This window comes from Wyeomyia smithii, chromosome 3, assembly GCF_029784165.1.
Source record: "Wyeomyia smithii strain HCP4-BCI-WySm-NY-G18 chromosome 3, ASM2978416v1, whole genome shotgun sequence".
In the NCBI taxonomy this organism is placed as follows: Eukaryota; Metazoa; Arthropoda; class Insecta; order Diptera; family Culicidae; genus Wyeomyia; species Wyeomyia smithii.
Genome location: NC_073696.1, coordinates 219,159,664 through 219,180,618, shown reverse-complemented (window position 1 = coordinate 219,180,618; position 20,955 = coordinate 219,159,664). Strand labels below are relative to the sequence as shown.

General features: G+C 39.2%; 2 protein-coding genes across 3 annotated transcripts in view; both read right to left on the bottom strand.

The window, feature by feature from the left end:
• Positions 1 to 10,169: 10,169 nt before the first annotated feature.
• LOC129727333 (elongation of very long chain fatty acids protein AAEL008004-like) lies at positions 10,170 to 11,619 on the bottom strand. The gene is made up of 4 exons (XM_055685073.1): positions 11,155 to 11,619; positions 10,897 to 11,087; positions 10,698 to 10,835; positions 10,170 to 10,630 (listed from the first exon to the last, which is right to left on the bottom strand). Exons 1-4 carry the CDS (start codon positions 11,213 to 11,215, stop codon positions 10,220 to 10,222), a joined length of 801 nt encoding a protein of 266 aa, XP_055541048.1. The 5' UTR covers positions 11,216 to 11,619; the 3' UTR covers positions 10,170 to 10,219.
• A 135-nt stretch (positions 11,620 to 11,754) lies between these two features.
• LOC129727332 (small G protein signaling modulator 2-like) overlaps positions 11,755 to 20,955 on the bottom strand; it is a 29,482-nt gene continuing 20,281 nt past the window's right edge. For both annotated transcript variants that reach the window (XM_055685071.1, XM_055685072.1), the window contains exons 12-14: positions 13,861 to 14,040; positions 13,521 to 13,798; positions 11,755 to 13,459 (exon numbers count right to left, since the gene is read on the bottom strand). In XM_055685071.1, the coding sequence (XP_055541046.1) occupies positions 13,371 to 13,459; positions 13,521 to 13,798; positions 13,861 to 14,040 (547 nt within the window). In that variant the 3' untranslated portion in view covers positions 11,755 to 13,370. The remainder of the gene's footprint in view (positions 13,460 to 13,520; positions 13,799 to 13,860; positions 14,041 to 20,955) is intronic.

The window sequence follows — 20,955 nt, the reverse complement described above, 5'->3', positions numbered from 1 at the left end:
ATACGTTTGATAAAAGATTCACCGCTAAGACACATTCAGTTTACAGATTTCAAACCATTTCCAAAATTGCCCAAACTTCGCAAAATATCGATGTGGTTTAGAACTACATATTCAAGGCTTGCGTATGGGGTTCTGTTTACCGATTGACAAGTGAAATTCGTGAAACTCATGCTTACAAAACAATAATGTGGTAAATGACCGGGCAGAGCGGGACGATCTTCAACGAACCAGATGTTCACCTTAAGCCAGATCTTCGACAAGTTTCGAGAACACAACTCGCGGCACATCATCTATTTATAGACTTCAAGGCGGCGTACGATTCAGTCACACGCAAGGAGTGTTAACAATTTTGCTTGAACAAGATTTCCCAACAGCGACTGATACGGAGCGGCTGAATAAAGTATGAAATGCGATGTGACCAGTTACACCCAGAACGGAAGCCCCGTCGCACGATTCGACATCAAATTAGGTAGAGATCATCAATGACCATCTATGCGTATTAAGGATCAAGGGCAGATTCTACAAATACAGTCGTTGATACGTGTATGCACCGACAAACGAAAGAACCAACGTCATAGACAACGTAAAGGAGGAGTTCTACGAGCTCCTTGAAGAAACGTATGGAGAGTACCCGCAACACGATATAAAGATCGTCGTCGGCGATATGAACGCACAAGTCGGACGGAAGGAACTCCCACACCTCGTTACTGAGAGGGAAAGCCTCTAATCTACCGCCAAGGACAACGGCTTGAGGCTAGTGAACTTTACTGCAACCAAGGAATTGACCATTTCTAGTACCTACCTTTTATTGCACGTCGGAAGATTAGGAAGTTCACCTGGAGACATCTCAATGGAGAGGCCTGCACATACTAATCGACGGCTGTGTGTTGAAGCACATCTACGACACGATCAGTGAAACAACGCGAGAAGTGATAGGCATGGAAGTTGAAACCACGCGTAGTGGATGGTTTAATGCTAAGTATCCAGAAGTGACGGACGAAAAGAACCGAGTCTATGCTAACAAGTTAAGATCAGCAAACAGTATGTTCAATCAGATACGGAGAGATACCGGGAAGACCGAAAAAAGGCTTCACCGCCGTAGGACACGCGAACACTACGATCACGTCATCACGGAGGCGGAGAATTGCTTAAAGCACGACGCGAGGAGCTTCTATAGAACCAAATTCGATTTCAGGAACCGGACCGTACCAGTTCCTGCCATGTGTAATGACAAAGAGGGGACCAGACTACCGGAAAATAGTAGGTGCCCAGGCGTTGGAAATAACACTTTGAAGTGGCGTTGAACGGTGAGGAAGGTAGGAGAGGGTACCGAAGGGAGCATTACAGAAATTGGGGAGGATGGACTAGTTGTGGATCCGCCAACCTTGGACGGGATGAAAAAAGCTTGCGGAGAGCTGAACAAACACAAAACCACAGGACATTCCGAACTTTTCTAAGTCGGGAGCGAGCGGTTGTGTAACGTAAATCGCCAGAATATCCTGGCCTGAAGAAAAACTATCTACGACCTGGTTGGAAGGACTCACATGCTTAATCTATAAGAAGAAACACATACTCGACTGTAACAACTATCGAGGTATAAACCTCCACAATTTCAAATATATTTTTTTACTCCCCCATTCTGTTCCAAAAATTAAGGCCGTTGCAGGAAGCCTTTATTGGTGCGATTTTCGAGCGGGACGATCTACAACGAACCAGATGTACACGTTGAGTCAGATCCTCGACAAGTTTCGAGAACACAACTGGCTGACACATCATCAACAGATAGCAGACAGATTCAAGGCGACGTACGATTTAGTAAAACGCAACGCAACGAGTTGTGGCAGATTATGGTTGAACATGGTTTTCCCATGGTCAGGCATCTTTATTACGAAGACTCATAAGATTCTAGGCGTTGCGGGCGACATCGATTCGGTCGGTGTTAATCGTAGAGCTGTGATGGAGGAGACGCTGTGAGGCTGGAGAAGGAAAGCTGCGAGTATTGGAATCACACTGCTAAAACAAAGTACATGGTGACTGTCAGAGAGCGTGGTAGTCTTATGGGAGTTGATACTGCGGTGGTGATGGATGGCGGTGCTTCCGAAGTGGTCAATGAATTGGTTTATCTTGGTACACTTGTAAAGTATGATAACGAGGTGAGCCGCGAAGTAAAGAGCTTAGGCCCTGCAGCATACAGATTTGCCTTAAATTTGCGCTCTGCAGGACGATGATCCTCCTGGTAGCTCTCTACGGACATAAATCGTGGCTGACCGGCGAGCGCTGGAGGTTTTCGATCGTAGAATTCCGTGATCAATACTCAGTGGCAAACAAGACAATAGGTTGTGGCGCAGGCACACGATTCACGAGCTGTAAAGAGTATTCCATCAATAAGAACTAACCAAAGTGGTTTTCTCTCTTTTTCATTACTTTCAATCATTCAGACACAAAAATATTCTTTTTAAAAAACCTCGTGTCACCAGTGAGACGGTATCAACGAGAATTGCTTAGATGCAAACTGCAACACTTTTAATGCGTAATTCTAAAAAAATCATATATTGCTCATATTTAATTGCTGAACAATTGAAGAAATAAAACCGATTGCTGTAACGGCACCCGCGTCCTTGACCGCATGCCTACAGGGTTCCGTCACATTATGTGGCACACTTAGAATCCGGAAAGGCCCTTCAAGACACAACTGAAGACACAACCTTCAGTCGTTCATAAAAGTAGGACAAGATTTGCTTACACTTGAAGCCAAGTCGTCTGTTTGGCTTGGGTGACGAAAACTGCGAAAAGTCACCCGTGAGCACAATTAGTATAAACAAGAGCCCGCGTTGGACCGTGTAACTCGCGTCCTCGTGAGCGAGGATGAGTTGCCGGTTTGTTTACGAAATGTGTCGAAGCGAAGAATCGTCGTTCAGAGATTGGGTAAGTCAATTGTACTAAAATAGAGATAGACCGAGAAAGGCCATTAGGATAACAAAAAAGGTAGTGGTTCCGCGAGGGGAAATTGTCTCTCGCAGAATACACTCTAGGGCTCGAATGTAAGTTGCTCTATGTGGACTGAATTGTTCTCGAATTATAAGCGATTCCGTGTGGTACGACCACACGTACAGGATTTGTGCCGCGTTTATTTTATCGCTAAAATATATCACATATCCTGGAAGAGTCCTACAGAGGACTCTACATTGCGAGCAACTTTAACGCGAATGTAATTTCGTCCTCAAGCACGGTTGCATGAGATCATTAACATCAATACATATGCAGCATATGTTGTTTATAAAACCGTACTGATATGGTATACAGTGCAGGAAAAAATAATAGGTGTCAGTATTGCTTATAAATTATATTATGGGCAACGAATAGAACGATGCTATCTGTCAAAATTCATGGTATTGTTTCCGTGCGCGAAAAAAAAAACTTTCATTGACCAATATTTTAAGTGGAAAATATAATATGTGTAAAGTAAATTATACATCGTGACGTGACTGATAATACAATTTGATTATTGAAATATATTGATTTACGGTTTTCTTCGAGTGGAAACAGTAAGCCCGTACTGATAAACTAATATTTCAAAAGTTGGCTTTATAAAATTTGCTTTTTGTTTACCGTTAAAAGGTCGCGGTAAACATTTCAGCCCCGATACAAAACAGCTGATCAAAAACTACAATATGAAAATAAAACTTTCAGAAAAAAGCAGAAACAATCGGCTGCACACAAAATATAGTTATAAAATCTGTGACCTACCGGCAGAAATCAGAAAAACAAGGGGGGGAAGAAAACTAGTTCTAGGAATGACCGCCGAATACTGAAATTGGTAAAAGAGATGCATTCCTCACATCTATAGCCATCAAAACAGAACTTGAGTTGAAGGTGACATCTAAAACCATCCGGAGCCGTCTGATTGATTGTAAATACCGCTTTGAAAAATAAAAAGTAAAAATGCTTCAAAAATCTATTTCTGATTTCTCCGTGATCGGACCGGTTTCATTGTTTAGGTAATCTTTCGTAGTTTTATTAAAAAAATAGATTAATTTTAACTTTTTTCCACGAAAACAATATTTTTTTAGAGTGTATTTTTTTCGGAAAAACAAAATTGCCATCTATAACTTTGTCGAAGACGTCATACCGATCAAACAAACTGTTTTGGCCCTAAAAATGTTTGTACATACATGCACCCAAAATATAATTTTTCAATAGCTTCTCAAAAATGAGTCGTGTCCAAAAAGGTAAACAAATAGCACAAAATGGCATCTTTTGCCTTAGAAACATCTATGCAAAGTTTCAGCCAAATCAAAAATGGTCGATCAAATTGGTAACCCGTTTTTTGTGGAATTGCTCTGTACAGCCTTACTGTTTCCATAGTTTACTTTACACCTATTATATTTTCCACTTAAAATATTTTTCGCTAACGGACAAAATACCATGAATTTTACACGATATAATTGTTCTAGTCATTACCCATCCACAGAAGTTGCATGCAAATATGCCTTAGACATGATAGGTAAAAATGCAGACTTTATAAGCAATACTCGCATCTATTATTTTATCAAGCACTGTATTTGCGAGATATATTGGCAGCCCGGATTTGTCACAAGCATTGTGTCGCGTCGAAAGGCGATCCTGTTCGATGTTGACGACTCGTCGAGAAACCGACGTCAGTCGTTACAGGCATAGGTGTTATAGTTATGATCAGTCGGGCTTACTGTTTGCATAATACAACTATGCTTTAAATGCTTTAAAGCGCGAAAACAATCGTGTTGAAGGTGTTGCGGTTGCGGCAGTAGCGTAGCTAGGGGGGTGCGGTTGGTGCGGTCCGCACCAGGCCCACCACTCAAGGGGGCCCCAAAATCTTGCGAACACCGAACCGGTCTAACTGCCCATCTGAACTTAACCTCATGCTGGGTACTTTGGTCGATGATTCGGCACGCGAAGAGCGGATATCTCTTCGTTGGTGTTTTTCTAAAGTTACATACAGCGCACGATGTATTCCCGAATCATTTTGCTACTTTTTTGCTTCGTGGCATCTCCGTCTTCTTGTACTCTGCTTCTCTTTGCTATGTATATTACACGTTACAGCTAGTGCAGAGGGTGAGCGCTGACGACGTATGCGGGTGAGTGGGTGACTATATGTTTGTGTTGTTTTTGAACTTAAATGTCATGAATTCAATGAAATGACATTCAATGTAATGAAGCAGCAAAATAATGTTCTGTTTAAAAGTTTCAAAAGAACATGCCGTGAAAATTTTTTACCTGCAGCAGTTGCAATTGCTTGGATTTGTTTGTTTCGTTTAAAGAAAGCATGCGTTTCGGTAAATATTTCTTGTAATATGAGGTTTAAATTGCTTTATATTTCTGAGCCTTCAGCCAGAAAATACAGTGGAATATAATCGAGACACTATTTTGATACTTTCCGTCGTTTCAGGTAGCATAATCATCAATCTTTATTAAAAAACGAGTTTATAGTTAAAGAAAATATTACAAAATTCTTAATCAAACTTGGTACGCACAGCATCTCAAGCAGAGCTTGATTGTAGCTCTAACTCCATAACCCACACGCACTCGGGCTAGGTGCTTTGGTCTTTAGCTTGGTGCGCAACAAATTAAGAAAAGCATCACACAGCAAATATCTCTTCACAGATCAAAACAAGACGAAAAAGAAAAAAACGCTAAACGTGCCTAGAGGTGACTACGAACACAAGATTATCTCATTGCATTCGTAGCTTTTTTAGCTCTTGCGCCGAGCTGGTGCTTGCTACGAATGTCACATAAGACGATAATACGCTTGTGGTGCTTGGTGTCTATAATTTGGCGATGTCATCGAGCGGCTCGGAGCGGTGCTTTTACCAAGTCTGGAAAACGCGGTCTATCTGTGTTGCTGTATGGCTATCGAAAACATGAAACAGAGCGAGGGGAATAATTTGCGTTCACGCGAGACTATATGCACTCGAAAACATTTGGCTCTAAGTTGAAGTTGATTAAGTTTCTCTAAGTTAAAGTTGATCAAGAACTATTTGAGGTACGTGAATCACGTGAACGTGAAATCACTGATTCCATTGATTTCGAATCAGTAATTTCTGATTTTTCCAACCAAACGGCTCGGTAGTGAGTATCTGAATACCTTATTATTGATTTTGCGGACAACGGAATAAATAAGTAGAAAAATCTAAGTTTTTTGTTTGTCTCAATTCCTTTTATGGAAGAAAAAACTGCCCAGTCATTTTCATTGCGGGCCCACATTTTTGTTACCGCACCAGGTCCACCAAACCATAGCTACGCCACTGGGTTGCGGACGTACGCACAGTGGATTAAAACACGAAAAACGTGATCGTCAGCTGTTTGAGTAAAAAAATGACATTTGAATGCTTTGGTGTATTCGACAAATTTTTTGTACATCTCAAGGGGTATATTTTGATGAAAATAAATTTTTGACTAATTCACCTAAAAGTGAGAGAAAATCTATTTTTTCAATTACTTGTCAAATCAAAATGAAGTCTTCAGCGAAGTTGTAGATAATCTTATGTAGAAAAACTTTGCTGCAGACACATTGGTTCTATCTCTTGAAAATCGATCACACACAGATAGTTTTATACCCAGACATTTGAGGTTGCATATTAAATTTTGGGGTGTCAATTCAATTCAATTGGCCGCGTGTCGATAGCTCACTCCACAATTTTGAAACATGATGTACAACAAACTTGCAATCCTTAAGTAATGCTAAAAATTTGTCGAAGAAAGCAATGCACTAACTCTCTGCTCTGGGATATTCGGCCAATATTCGCGGTGAATGTCATGATATTCACCGTGAATACTGACTAAATATTGCACTGAATATGGGCTCTCACGTTTTAAGCATAAAAGTTGAAGTATTGCACTATTCGACAAACTTGTAGTACTACTTAGGGGGTACAAGTTTATCATTCATCGTTTCTCCAAATTCTACTTGTGAAGCGAGCTATCGGCACGCGACGAAAAAGCATTTTAAAATTGAATATGCAGCTTTGCTTCTTAAATTTCTAAAAATTAAAAAATACCAAATAAAAAGTCTAACATGATTTTAGAGGCCTACTATGCTCTAGACTCTTTTTCATATTTGAAAAATACATTTTTCTACCGAACATGATGCCTTGGGCAAATTATGAACTTTTTCATAGGATTCATGACGTTTTTGATAAAAAAATGCACTTTTTCAAATTAAATTTCTCGCAAAGCTGCAAAAACAACAATCTTCACTCGAAAGATGGAGATCAGTACTAGCTATTTTGGGTGGTTTTACTAGTTTTTTTTATGTTTTTTTTTCTTAAAAGATGTACAGAATGGAAATAATTTTTGATTTTTCAATAAATAGTACGAAAATCGTGTATGTTCACAGCACCGTACATTATTTGTAAAACATAAAGATAGAAAAAAAAATTTTACCGAAAATATTTTTTATATTTTTTTGCATATGCATTTGGAACAAAATTAGCAACATGCTTTATCATTTTTTCAATGCTTGCATTCCAAAAAGAAAATTTCAACTCAGAGATAGATACCGTTATTTTTTTTATTTTTTTCCATGCAAAGGTACCTCGGTATGATCAAAAATAAAAAATAAAAATATACGAAGCTCCCTAGCAGCCCGGACCCTAACCCGTCGAATTATTCGATTTGGGTGTATGTCGATGCAAGAGCCTGCAAAACATCTCACCCTAGTGTGAACACCCTAGAGTCCAACATAGCGTACACATGGCGTCCGATGCCCGAGGACTACGTTCGAAAAGCGTATTTAAGCTTCAGACGTCGTCTCGAATTGTCACCATTGCTGACAATGAAGAACACATCAAGTAAATTTTTTTGGAGAGGACCTCATACAGATAGCTAAATTCGAAAATTTTGATATTATTGCCTAAAAATACTTCAAATAATATTTGAAAAAAAAAACCATAAATTCTCGCGCGCATTACGCCGCATTCTGTAAACGACAACGCGTCTACATGGAACTACGGTTTTTGTTGTTCAGCATCATAGTACTTAATAATAGGGTCAGAATTCGTGAAACGGATCACTGAAAATCGCGATGTCTAATTTTTTCAAATAAGTATTTAAAACTTCAAGCGTTTCACTCGGGAAGTTGATTCTCCAATTTTTATTGAATTTGAGTAAGTTTACAAGTTGTTATTGTCATTTGAAATTTAGGTCAAAATTGTTTTTAAATAGACATAGCTTTAAAAATATTGCATCGAATTTGATGAAATTTTCACAGCAGATCCACATCCTGAGTTGTAGTTTTCGAAAATATTTTTTTTGGAGAAAAAAATATTTTTTCAATAGTAACTATTTAAAACAATATGTTGAAAATCTATGTTCTGGGGCACTGAAAAATCTGAAAAAAATCACAAGTATTTTTGACGAAATTTGTAAATTGCCCTGAAAATTTCGCGGTGGTGATATTTTTTGATCAAAAAATATGGGCCTTCAAAGTTGGTGCCGCAACGCATTTTTCAAGCGAAAAATGTTCCTTAACCAAGTTTTTTTCAGTTCTCATACCAAAAAGTGCACCATAATGGCTAAAAGTAATAGCACGGGTGATCTTAACCCGCTGATGCGTTCTGTACGGTTGTTCCCCAACTAAATTTTGCAATATTTTTTTAGTAAAATGTGTAGGTAGGCTTGCGAGTTGTAAGGGGCATAAAATATACTGTCTTCATTATTAAGTTGGGTAACAGACTAAGCATATTTTGACTATTTTGCGACTAAAAATCATTTCTATTAAACTAATTTTACAAACCTTATAGAATTTTTGCATATAACTGAAACTGGGATTGTCAATAGTAGTACTGCTCACTCGCTTCACGCTTGAAAATGCGCTTGGCACCAACTTTGAAGGCCCATATCTTTTGATCAAAAAATATCACCACCGCGAAATTTTCAAGGCAGTTTCGAAATTTCGTCAAAAATACTTGTGATTTTTTTCAGGGCCCCAGAACATAGATTTTCAACATATTGTTTTAAATAGTTACTATTGAAACAATTTTTTTTTTCCAAAAAAAATATTTTCGTGAACTACAATTTAGGATGCATCTGCTGTGAAAATTTCATCAAATTCGATGCAATATTTTTAAAGCTATGTCTGTTTAAAAACAATTCTGACCTAAATTTCAAATGACAATAACAACTTGTAAACTTACTCAAATTCAATAAAAATTGGAAAATCAACTTCCCGAGTGAAACTCCTGAAGTTTTTAATACTTATTTGAAAAAATTAGACATCGCGATTTTTAGTGATCCGTTTCACGAATTCTGACCCAATAGACAAATCTTGAATCGTCCTAAATCCACAAAAAAAGATGTGAGATTCCAATTTAGAATTTAACCTTTTGTATTTCCGACACAGACTTGGCAACCGTTGCACGGTGGAACCAATCAGCAAAAAGAACGATTGAAAGTATTTACCGATGTTTCAATATCTAGGTGTCTTCGGAGAAGTATTTCAAAATGCGCATTGATATCCTTGCAATTGTCAAATGGGGGACACCAACATCTTCGGAAATTACTACCTAACTCCATTCGAGGAATGGAAGCTCCTACCCAAAAAGATTATTAGTTTTTTTCAATCGTGTATTATAGAAATGTCAAATCACGTATCCTATCACAGTGGCTTTTTGGACCAATGCTTAATTTTAGCTCCTTTGTCGCATTTCCAGATATAAAAGGATGTATTTCACGAAATAGGACTCTAAGTTTTTTTTTCATCGCACTCTAAGTTTTCAGCGCAGCTTATCAGGTGAAACGGTGTCGAATCAAAAGGTGGTCGGCCTTGAGCCACCGCTTCGAATTTTCAGAAGCACAAGACTCGGAAACAGTTATAACTTTCCTTGTGAAAACGCTATTTTATATTTACATCACCGCAGCAAACATAAAACAGCGTTTTCACAGGTGGCGCATTTACTGTTTCCGAGTCTTGTGCTTTTGAAGATTCGAAGCGGTGGCTCGAAGTCGGCCAGTTTTGGATTCAACACCGTTTCACCTTAACCGGCTGTAAACAACTAATTTACTTTTTAACTTAATCGAAATAATTATAAAATACGTACAACCACATACGTTCATCTGGAATAAAACAACACATCAAATAAATCATTTTCGCCAGTGAAATGTAGTGGATGATTAGAAATGAAAAAAATCTACAATTCTGCAACTAAGTAGATCTTTTATTCACTTTCAAACCATCTTCAAAGATCTAATCATCTTTCTTCTGACCATACGCGGTTCGATAGAAACTAGCAAACATCGCCAACATAAACAGACTCTGCAGCATAGCCCCCCAGAACCAAAATCTAGGTATTCCGCAATCGTAGTTGAACATTGCCGGTAATCCATATATGAAGACCAACATTACGAATTGCGTCATCTGAAGCATCGTGATGTATTTCTTCCAACGAACGTTCTTGGTCAACTCTGGTCGATAGACGGATAAGAAAAAGTAGAAATACATTGCTGCGTGGACATATGTGTTAATCAGCCCCAGCATAGAGCCGTGACCGCCTGGATAAAGCCTTGCGTAGAAGAATGGAATCAGCACCATTGCTGTGTGGTGATAGACGTGCAAAAATGACACATGGTTTTGCTTCTTTCGAAGTACGAAGAATATCTAAAATTTGCGAAAAGCAAGTTAGTTACATAAATCCAAATGACATCAGTCGAAAAAATTAACTAACCGTATCAATTAAATCTACTACTTTAAGCACGTAGTAGCAATGCACTAATCGAACTTCTCTTAGGGCGATTTCATTAGTTGAGCGATCAATGGGCTCGCAAAGCAATGACACTCGTTTTTCGATCATCAACTTAGTACCCTGAAAGAAAAATCGTGTACGAAAATTACACAAAACTTGCGTAGAACTGTTAGACACTCACAGCAAAAGCCACGAAGATATTAGCCACAATTTGTATCAAGTTATAGACCAGTAACATGCGGCGAAGATCGAATGGCTTCCGATCCATCATTAGTTTCGGTCCCAAACTTTGAACGAAATACAAATAACCGGCTATGATTGCGATTGGCATCCATGATGGATTCAATAGAAACAAATCTTTTGTCCGAGGATCTTAAAATAAAAAGTCCAAAATTTTATAAGAAAAATTTGCAAACTGTGATTATAGTAAACATCTTACCTTGTGCATTATCGTAATAATCTTGATAATATTGATAGAGATGCCGTAACACCAGAGCCATTTCGCGCAGAAGCTTTTCGAAAGCGAAATCTGAAATTTATTCTGCAACAATATCCACCAACTGCTTGAGGTAATCGGAACAGCAGACTAAATTTCAATGCAGTGCGCTAGTTTCCTTACAGTAACAAATATGTAGTTCACTGTCAACTGACCTTTGAATTGCAAATTGCCTGTCTAGTGCATTAATTCACTTGGTAAACAGCGCGGTCCGTGAAATTCATCCTTCGCCGCACAGTGCGATAGAGGACGATGGTTAATCTTAATTAATTTATCGAAATCTCCTTAGTCCAAAAACTGCTTTAATTTTATGACAATGTAAGCGGCACTATGTGAAAAACTATAACAAATAGGCTATTTAGAAGAGTTACAAATGAAAAATGTGAAGATTTTAGATATTTGGGACATTTTTGCCACTTTCAAAATTTCTGACATTTCTGTCATTTTTTAATTTTTTGATATATTTTAATGTTTCTGATTAGGATGGAATTTTATGCTATTTCTTTTTTATTTTGCATTTTGTAAAATCGAATTGAAACAACCTTCTAGTAGTCATTCATTTATCGTGCCTTTTTATTCAGCTCTAAACTCGTTCAAATACAATATGTTCTTACAAATGGTCATTCAAAACAGTCGGCACGATGTTTTTTTCTGGCTATAAAGATTGATTGATGCTAGTAACACCGAACGACGACATCAAATCTTTTCTTGTCCTTTCAAACTTCACGCTCTCGTACCTTCTCAGTTCGAAGTGCTTTCAAGGGATAGTTCTGGTTTTCGAGATGGTGGCATCAGCCGTGACATCGTGTACTATTGGCAAACCACGATCTTTTCGCACTTGTGATACAAAACTCAATTGTATGTTTATTTACTCGAAAGTTCTAGGAACATCGCTTTTAATTCCAATCCCTGTTTGTAGAGGGAAACTTTGTTACAATTCTTTTACTAAATTTGTGCTCTTTGATGTCACAACTGATGCTACCATCCTACTATGTAATATATATTCTGTCATACAAACTGTTTTCTCAGTAGGCGTGGATTCACTTGAATGTAGCCTGTGCCACATGAATCAAATAGTATATATTTGTGTATATCTATTTATATATATATGTTTTGTTTTTATTTATTTTTTTTTTCATCTGTTATCAACTACGTTTGGAAGATGTGACGATTTGATAACATTTCATTCTAATGTTGATGGATGCACCTATGCTTAGGAACCATCTCACAAAAGATTCTACTTCCTTTAAAGTTTGTGTTTTGTTTCATAAGATTTCTTTCTTAAAATATTTAGATTTCCATTTTTTGTGAATTTTGACACTTAGTTAACAAAATGCTGGGACGATGTGCGACTAAATACACTGTAAAACTCATTCGTTCAAATAAACATGCTCTTGGAGCCTCTGATTACTTAAAGCGATTTTATTGATATAACATGCACTCATATGACTCTGTATGTTTAGTACCTTAGAATTAAATTTAGATCAATAAATATTTGTATCTATTTGGATTAGAAAATAACTCTCTGCTCATGATACAATACTTCAACAATCTATAATAAATAATCATTTTACGTAATACGTCTTTACGGAGTTAAAACAATCTACCAAAAGGATTCAGCTGGATGATTTTTCTATTGAATTATATATAAATATAGGCAGAGTTAAGATATCTTACCAACATGAAGGTCTACATAAATTTTAGATTGTAATCGTGGTTAGTACACATTTGATTAAGTTTCAGTAAAACTGGGTGTTCTGATGTAACATATCTATCAGAATAATTTTGGTTAAAATAGTTACTTTAGCTAGAAGCAATAAAAACAATAGAACCTGCACTGATTTGAGACAGTTCTCAACCTGTTTGTGTTTTTTGTGTTTTTTATGTATACAAGAAGGTAACAGTGACATGTATATGACATTGATTTTCGTTTGTTGATGTGAGTAATATTATACTTGGATATTGGGCTAATATTTCTTCTCTAATAATCTCCGAGTAAACGTTCTCTTCGAATAGCTCAGAAATTTGGTTTGTATTCCGTGGTACACATTTCCGGATTCCAGTCCAGCAAAACTGATCTACAGTTTTGCGAGTACAGTCGTTTCTTATAGCTGCTCTACAAACTGCACGCAATTAACATTTCAAACAACGGAAACACATTATTTATTTTCAATGATCGTTTGCAATTGTAGCACAAGATTCCTTGCCAGTTTCAGTACGGCGGGTGTGTTGTGGCGTTCGGCCATTTCTGTAATTACGAAGAATTGAATACGATTAAAATTTTCGACCTCAAACATCAAATATCTCACCGTTGAAGAATTTAATTATGTCAGTGAAATCCATGCTGTTAGACAGTATTATATCCCGATAGGTTTCGAGTAGGGCAAGTGCCAAAAATAGCACAAAGTGGGCTGAAGCTACATGTTTTGCAGCCCAAATAGTTTCCCAAACGGAAAAAATATCTGCATAGATAAGTTCGCGTTTGAAGTCCAACAGGAACCATCGATAGCAGAAGTAGAAATGTGTGTAATCCCCATGTGCATGCATTAGGTCGTACATTTCCGAGTCCAGAATCTGAATCAGTGACCTAACGAAATAGATCAAATGCATTTTGTTTTTCTGAGAAGTATAAGCTTCACCGATGTGTACCTCATATTGGCGAAATGCATATCCATCGCCCCACCGTTGGGAAAATTCTCAATCATTCGTTCCATGAACCGACAGAAACAACCATAGCTCAAAGATTCGTCGTCAAAAATTACCAACAGCGGTGCCACCAGGTCGCACATCCCCTGCATATATCCGACATCCAAATGCTCCCATACGTACCTGTTAAACGAAAAGACAGAAAGAAACAAAGGAAAATTGTTTCAAATTTTTTTCGGTAAATTGAATTTGATAATAAACTGTATCACTAACGTAGAGGTTACAAAAAAAAAAAACATAGAAAACTATTATCAAAATCAGGAAATTGTTTCTCGAATCAATATTTCCTGCTCATACATTTTTACTGTGCCAATGATTTAAAACCACTCACTTTTTTTGCTTGCTCAGAGCGAACTTCTTTATTTCCAGTGCAAACCCCAGTTGCAACCCAACTGCTGTACCATAGGCGTAGCCAGAGAGGGGCGAGGGGGGGGGCGTTGCCCCCCTAGTTTTTGACATTGGTGCAGAATTTTGTTTTCAATAACTCTAATAGCACAGAACGACATCTTTAGCCCATAGAAACATCTGAGTAAAGTATTAGCCAGATAAAAATAATTGATTGAAATGCTTGTTGCGTGGAATTACACAGGTTGATCCACCAAGGACTAAAAGTTTCGAGCAAATCAGCCTGCATCAACTAGCTTGGAGTATTGGAACCGAGCTGTGACAATTCCTTACTTTGATTCTCTTGTAACCTCACTGGAAACACGGTTCAGTGAGGATAGTGCATCTGCCCATGCGTTGTCCTTGCTGCATTCCGCTAACGTAATACGCATGTCGTTGGAAGAGTTTAAGCACAAAACCAAAAGTTTAGTAATTTTTTACGAAGTTGACAGTTTTGTTTGAGAGGTGGAAGTTTGGTATCAACATTGCAGCAGCATGAGAGCAGATCGTAAGAATTTGGAAGAGCTGGATCTTATAGACCTGATAGCTGAAACCCGTTCTTTCTTCCCTGCGACTGAGAAAGCAATTGAAATTGCACTCGTTCAGCGCATTACGTCGGGTGAAAACCTGGCGGAAGTCAACAATGGTTGAACAGCGGTTGAGTGCTCTCTGCTTGCTGAGTGTTCATCGGCAGATGGTTAACAACACAATCGTGAAAAATTTACTGAATTAGCGCTGGAGCAATTTGCGGAGGATGAAAGGAAGATGGTTTTTAATTAACGACATTGTTATTGTTATCTTTCTACGGTACGTTTAGTGTAAATTAAATTACAGTTTAGTTCAGTTAAGTGTTAATAAAAAATGAAATTTAGTGTTCGAGTGTCCTGTTCATTGATATGTCTAAAGGTTTAAATGAACTTAAAAGTTTTTACTAAAGAGCATCTATTCCTATTCGAGGTTGGACAAAGAATAATCAAATTTTACACTCTGATGTCAAGGACAACTTTTCACTGGTTGCCTTGATGTTACATCTACCTCCTTAAAACAGCCAATATCCTTAGAACCTGGAAGGCAACGAAATGAGGCAGTTAACGATTGAACATTCTCTAGCATGAAAAGTAGTCTTGCCCGGACATCCGCATATTTTGTGGCTTTAAATCCGTTGACGACAATGAGGCGCTTGAAATGATCCGATGTTAGGTTCTGGAACTGAGAATCTTCACAGGCTCGATTGACGTTGCCGCCGTAGCTGATAATATCCTCAGATGCGCATTTCACTAACTGCAGACACATGGACTGCTTCCGGAACGTTGACGTTGGATGCCCGAAGATTTTATTGAGAATCTTGACTGTGTCTTCAAACTTCATGTCCTTGGGCAGCTTTGGCAGGATGTAGTTGAGATAGCGGCTGTGCGAATGGGTGTCTAGCTTCCGGAGAAGTAGACGTATCTTCGCCGCATCATTCAGCTGGCCTGCATCGTTCCCGAAGAGGTCCTGGTAGCGGTTACCAGCGTCCGAACGTAACTCCGTTTTCTTCATCGACGACAAACTCGGTGATGACCGGTGAGAGGGACACCAAAATCTGCTCCGGGGTTTGATACTGAGGCTGTTGCTGCTGGGCTGCCATCTGCTGTAAAAGTTGGGCCATCTGGAGAATCATATCTGGAATTCCTGGTTGCGGTTTCTGATCAACTCTATCTTCTGCCATGTTCGTGGATTCTTGAGATCCTCGTCGCCGAAATGATATATCCAAAGGTTTAAATTAACTTAAGAGTTTTTACAAAAGAACATCTATTTATGTTCGAGGTTGGACAAAGAATAACCAAATTTTCAACTCTGATGTCAAAGACAACTTTTCACTGGTTGCCTTGATGTAACAATCACTAAACACTAGTAATTATTTCTATTTTTAAAAATACCATATTTTGACTTTTGAAATTTTGAAGAACTCCTGTCCTGTCCTGTCCTGTCCTGTCCTGTCCTGTCCTGTCCTGTCCTGTCCTGTGTCCTGTCTGTCTTGTCTGTCCTGTCTGTCCTGCCTGTCCTGTCTTTCCTGTCTGTCCTATCTGTTCTGTTCATCCTGTCTTTTCTGTCATGTCTTTTGTTTCGATCCTGCCTGTATTGTCTGTCCTGTCTGTTCTGTCTGTCATATCTTTTCTTCCGATTCTGTCTGTATTATCTGTCCTGCCTGTCTGTCCTTTTTGTCTGTCCTGTCTGTTCTCTGTCATGTCTTTTCTTCCGATTCTGTCTGTATTATCTGTCCAGTCTGTCTGTCCTGTCTGTCCTGTCTGTCTGTCTGTCTGTCTGTCCTGTCTGTCTGTCCTGTTTGTCTGTCCTGTTTGTCTGTCATGTCTGTCTGTCCTGTCTGTCTGTCCTGTCTGTCTGTCCTGTCTGTCTGTCCTGTCTGTCTGTCCTGTCTGTCTGTCCTGTCTGTCTGTCCTGTCTGTCTTTTCTGTCTGTCTGTCCTGTCTGTCTGTCCTATCTGCCTGTCCTGTCTGTTCTCTGTCATGTCTTTTCTTTCAATTCTGTCTGTATTATCTGTCCTGTCTGTCTGTCCTGTTTGTCTGTCCAGTCTATTAGTCCTGTCTGTTCTGTCTGTCTGTCCTGTCCTGTCTGTCCTGTCCTGTCTGTCCTGTCCTGTCTGTCCTGTCCTGTCTGTCCTGTCCTGTCTGTCCTGTCCTGTCTATCCTGTCTGTCCTGTCCTGTCTATCCTGTCCTGTCTGTCCTGTCCTGTCTGTCCTGTCCTGTCTGTCCTGTCCTGTCTGCCCTGTCCTGTCTGCCCTGTCCTGTCTGCCCTGTCCTGTCTGCCCTGTCCTGTCTGTCCTGTCTGTCCTGTCTGTCCTGTCCTGTCTGTCCTGTCCTGTCAGTCCTGTCCTGTCTGTCCTCTCCTGTCTGTCCTGTCGTGTCTGTTTGTCCTGTCTGTCTGTCTGTCCTGTCTGTCTTTTCTGTCTGTCCTGTCTGTCTGTCTGTCCTGTCTGTCTGTCTGTCCTGTCTGTCTGTCTGTCCTGTCTGTCTGTCTGTCCTGTCTCTCTGTCTGTCTGTCCTGTCTGTCTGTCCTGTCTGTCTGTCTGTCTGTCTGTCTGTCTGTCCTGTCTGTCTGTCCTGACTGTCTGTCCGGACTGTCTGTCCTGTCTGTCTGTCCTGTCTGTCCTGTCCTGTCTGCCCTGTCCTGTCTGCCCTGTCCTGTCTGCCCTGTCCTGTCTGCCCTGTCCTGTCTGTCCTGTCTGTCCTGTCCTGTCTGTCCTGTCCTGTCAGTCCTGTCCTGTCTGTCCTCTCCTGTCTGTCCTGTCGTGTCTGTTTGTCCTGTCTGTCTGTCCTGTATGTCTATCCTGTCTGTCTGTCCTGTCTGTCTTTTCTGTCTGTCCTGTCTGTCCTCTCCTGTCTGTCCTGTCGTGTCTATTTGTCCTGTCTGTCTGTCCTGTATGTCTGTCTGTCCTGTCTGTCTGTCTGTCCTGTCTGTCTGTCTGTCCTGTCTCTCTGTCTGTCTGTCCTGTCTGTCTGTCCTGTCTGTCTGTCTGTCTGTCTGTCTGTCTGTCTGTCTGTCTGTCTGTCCTGTCTGTCTGTCCTGACTGTCTGTCCTGACTGTCTGTCCTGTCTGTCTGTCGTGTCTGACTGTCGTGTCTGACTGTCCTATCTGTCCGTCCTGCCTGTCCTATTTGTCCTGTCCGTCCTGTCTTTTTTTCTGTCCTGTCCTTTTTTATTCTATCCTTTCTTTTATTTCTGTCCTGTCTTTTCTTTCGATCCTATCTGTCCAGTCTCTCTAGTCTCCACTGTCTGTCCCATCCATCCAATTTTTTTTGTCATGTCTTTTCTTTTTGTCCTTTTTGTCCTGTTCTTTTCGAACTTGTCTGTCCTGCCTGTTCTGTCTGTTCTGTTTGTTCTGTCTGCCCTGTCCGTCGAGTCTGTCCAGTTTGTCCCGTCTGTCCAATCTGTCCTAGCCGTCTTGTCTTTTCTTTCTGCTCTGCCTCTTCAATCTATTCTGTCTGTAGTATCTGACCTGTTTGTTCTGTCTGTCCTGCCTGTCCTGTCTCTTTTGCCTGTAGTATTTAACCTGTTTGTTCTGTCTGTTCTGTCTGTCCTGTCTGACCTGTCTGACCTGTTTGTCCTATCCGTTCTGTCTGTTCTGTCCATCTAAATCGAGTGTCCACGTTCGGAAGCTCATCTAGGGACACCACGAGAGCCTTGGTTTGAAAGATGAAAAAAACTTCTGTCCTGTCTGTCCATCCTGTCTTTCCTGTTTGTCCTGTCTGTCCTGTTCGTTCCTCTGTGACAGTAGGTTTTCAACTCTTCTGCATAGACCAAGGCATCAAACAAATTAGTTATGCATGATGGTATGACACTGCAAAAAACAACCTCGTATTACAAAACTTGTATCTGAATTTTTTTACAAAAGCCGTAAAACGCTTTGCGCTTCGAAAAGCGGACCGCGGAGTTCTTTTTGCTTGGCAAAAAGAGTCGCAATGCCAAAATAGTTGGGAATAATTGGTCCAGTTCTAGTATCCTTTTCTATAGTCTGTAGATACTCTATACGAATGTCGCAGAGAAAAAACTAAAATACTTCTGAGGAATGTCAAAAAATATTTATGTAATATCAATATTAGTACCATCAAAAATAGTCTATTTAAAAATGACTTCTATATTCTTTGGAACTTTACATCAAATCTGTACGAGCGATTTAGAAAAATTGATGACACACTAAAAACTATAGTTTCCGGCGGATGACAATCTTTCTAAATTGAATCATGGAATGGCGCACCATCTATACGTGATTTCACAAAGCTTTCATACTTTCTTTGTCATACAAGTTGCGTTAAGAAATCGTATTAGGAAGCCTATGGCATCGCGCCATGTTTCGAGGGCTAACTTCTCAACGTTCACCACTTCACAACGTGTAAACGAGATAGCATATCATCGCCACCATTTAAACATTCTTATCAGACTACTGACAGCGGGCGCAAATGAGTTTGAGCCCAAGAGAGTTCATTTTTATTCATTGTTATTCGGTATAGGGATGCCAATGGCTCGTACTTAACCTATCTTTTACATTTTTGACGTAGAACTACGTTTTTGAGGAAAAGTATATAGGGAGGTGAAATAAAAATCTAAAATGGTAATCTGCAACCTTCTTCGTTTAAGCAATGGATTGGAAAATTAACTAAGCGAGTTATAACTCAATTATGCAGATTTCGACCAATCCGAGTTGAACTGCATTAATGCTTTGCCTGGCACGATTGAAGAAACATTATAGGGTTTTTGATCCTGGTTCGAACCATGTCAAAATTGATCCTGGTTCGAACTATTACGAAAAATCCCGAATAATCATATTAAATTCAGTTATTTTAGATAAGAACGATTGCATAACATGCTTTCGATATCTGTCTTAATATAGGATTTTTTTACATAATAAAAATTACAGCCTTAAGTTCAATTATTTACAATTAAAAAAGCATTGAATTTGGCTTTGGTTGTTCATATACGACCTGGTTTGTCGTCATTATTATATGGTATCCAAACCAATTATATTCAAGCAAGAACAGTTTTGAAACATTTAGACATGAATATTATTCCATTCCTGTAACATTTTTTCAATTGAAAGGTTAGTTAAAATACATTTTAAACAAAAATATGACTGTATTTTTTTATCCTGCTTCGAACTACCGATGATCGTGGTTCGAACTAGCAAGCGTCGTTATACCACCGCTAGAGTCGCTACGTTTTTTTTATATTTCAATCAAAGCCGTCCAAATATTCAGTAACTTTTTGGTAAATTAGTATGCTATTAGGGGTTATCCATTTCCGTTCAGTATTTGTTTGAGTCATTGAAGGAATATTGCATATTTGGAGGAGTGAAAAAAACTTTTGCACAATTCAATCAGTAGTTCGAACCAGAATCATAAATGGTTCAAACCACAGTCAGCATGGTTCGAACCTGAATCATTATTTTTCTGTCATTAAATATCGGATAGTAAATCATTCAGGCATTGAAGTACAGTTTTGAGTACTACAATATAATCGTTATAAGTGTGTTTTCACATGAGAAATCAATTTTGATACATAACTGCCATCATTTATTAGAAACGCTGAGATCAACCCAAGTGTATCATGAAAAACACTGAAACTAGTTCGAACTAGGATCAAACACCCTACGTAACCGGGAATGCACTCTTATGGTGCTCCGGTTCAAACAAATAATTTTTCTAGCGGACTGTCCAAATAAAGGTCCAAACACAATGGATACGTTGCGGCTGCGTTTGCGGCAATTTGACGAATAGCCCATACATTTTCTGTGAAATTAACGTCAACGCAACACAAACGTATCAATTGTGCTTGGGTCTTAACGGTCAAGGCAGCAGCAGCAGACTTGATGTCAATGTATCCGATTTCAGATGAAATGACAAACTGTCCTTCTCAGTACAACCAAACAATGCATTGAAAGAGTTGCGGTTGTTTTTTACTAGTTTTGCGCTAATATTGTTGCTATAGATATGAGATTCTACGAAATACGTAGCTTAAAGTCTCGAAGTTTGCAAACCTGCACAAAGCTGACGTTGTGTACAACACTGATTCTCTCGGCGGCCGTTTACGGGCATAAAACACAGGTGCTGGAGAAAGCAAATCAACAAGCGCTTGAAATTTTTAGGACAAGGTGTTCAG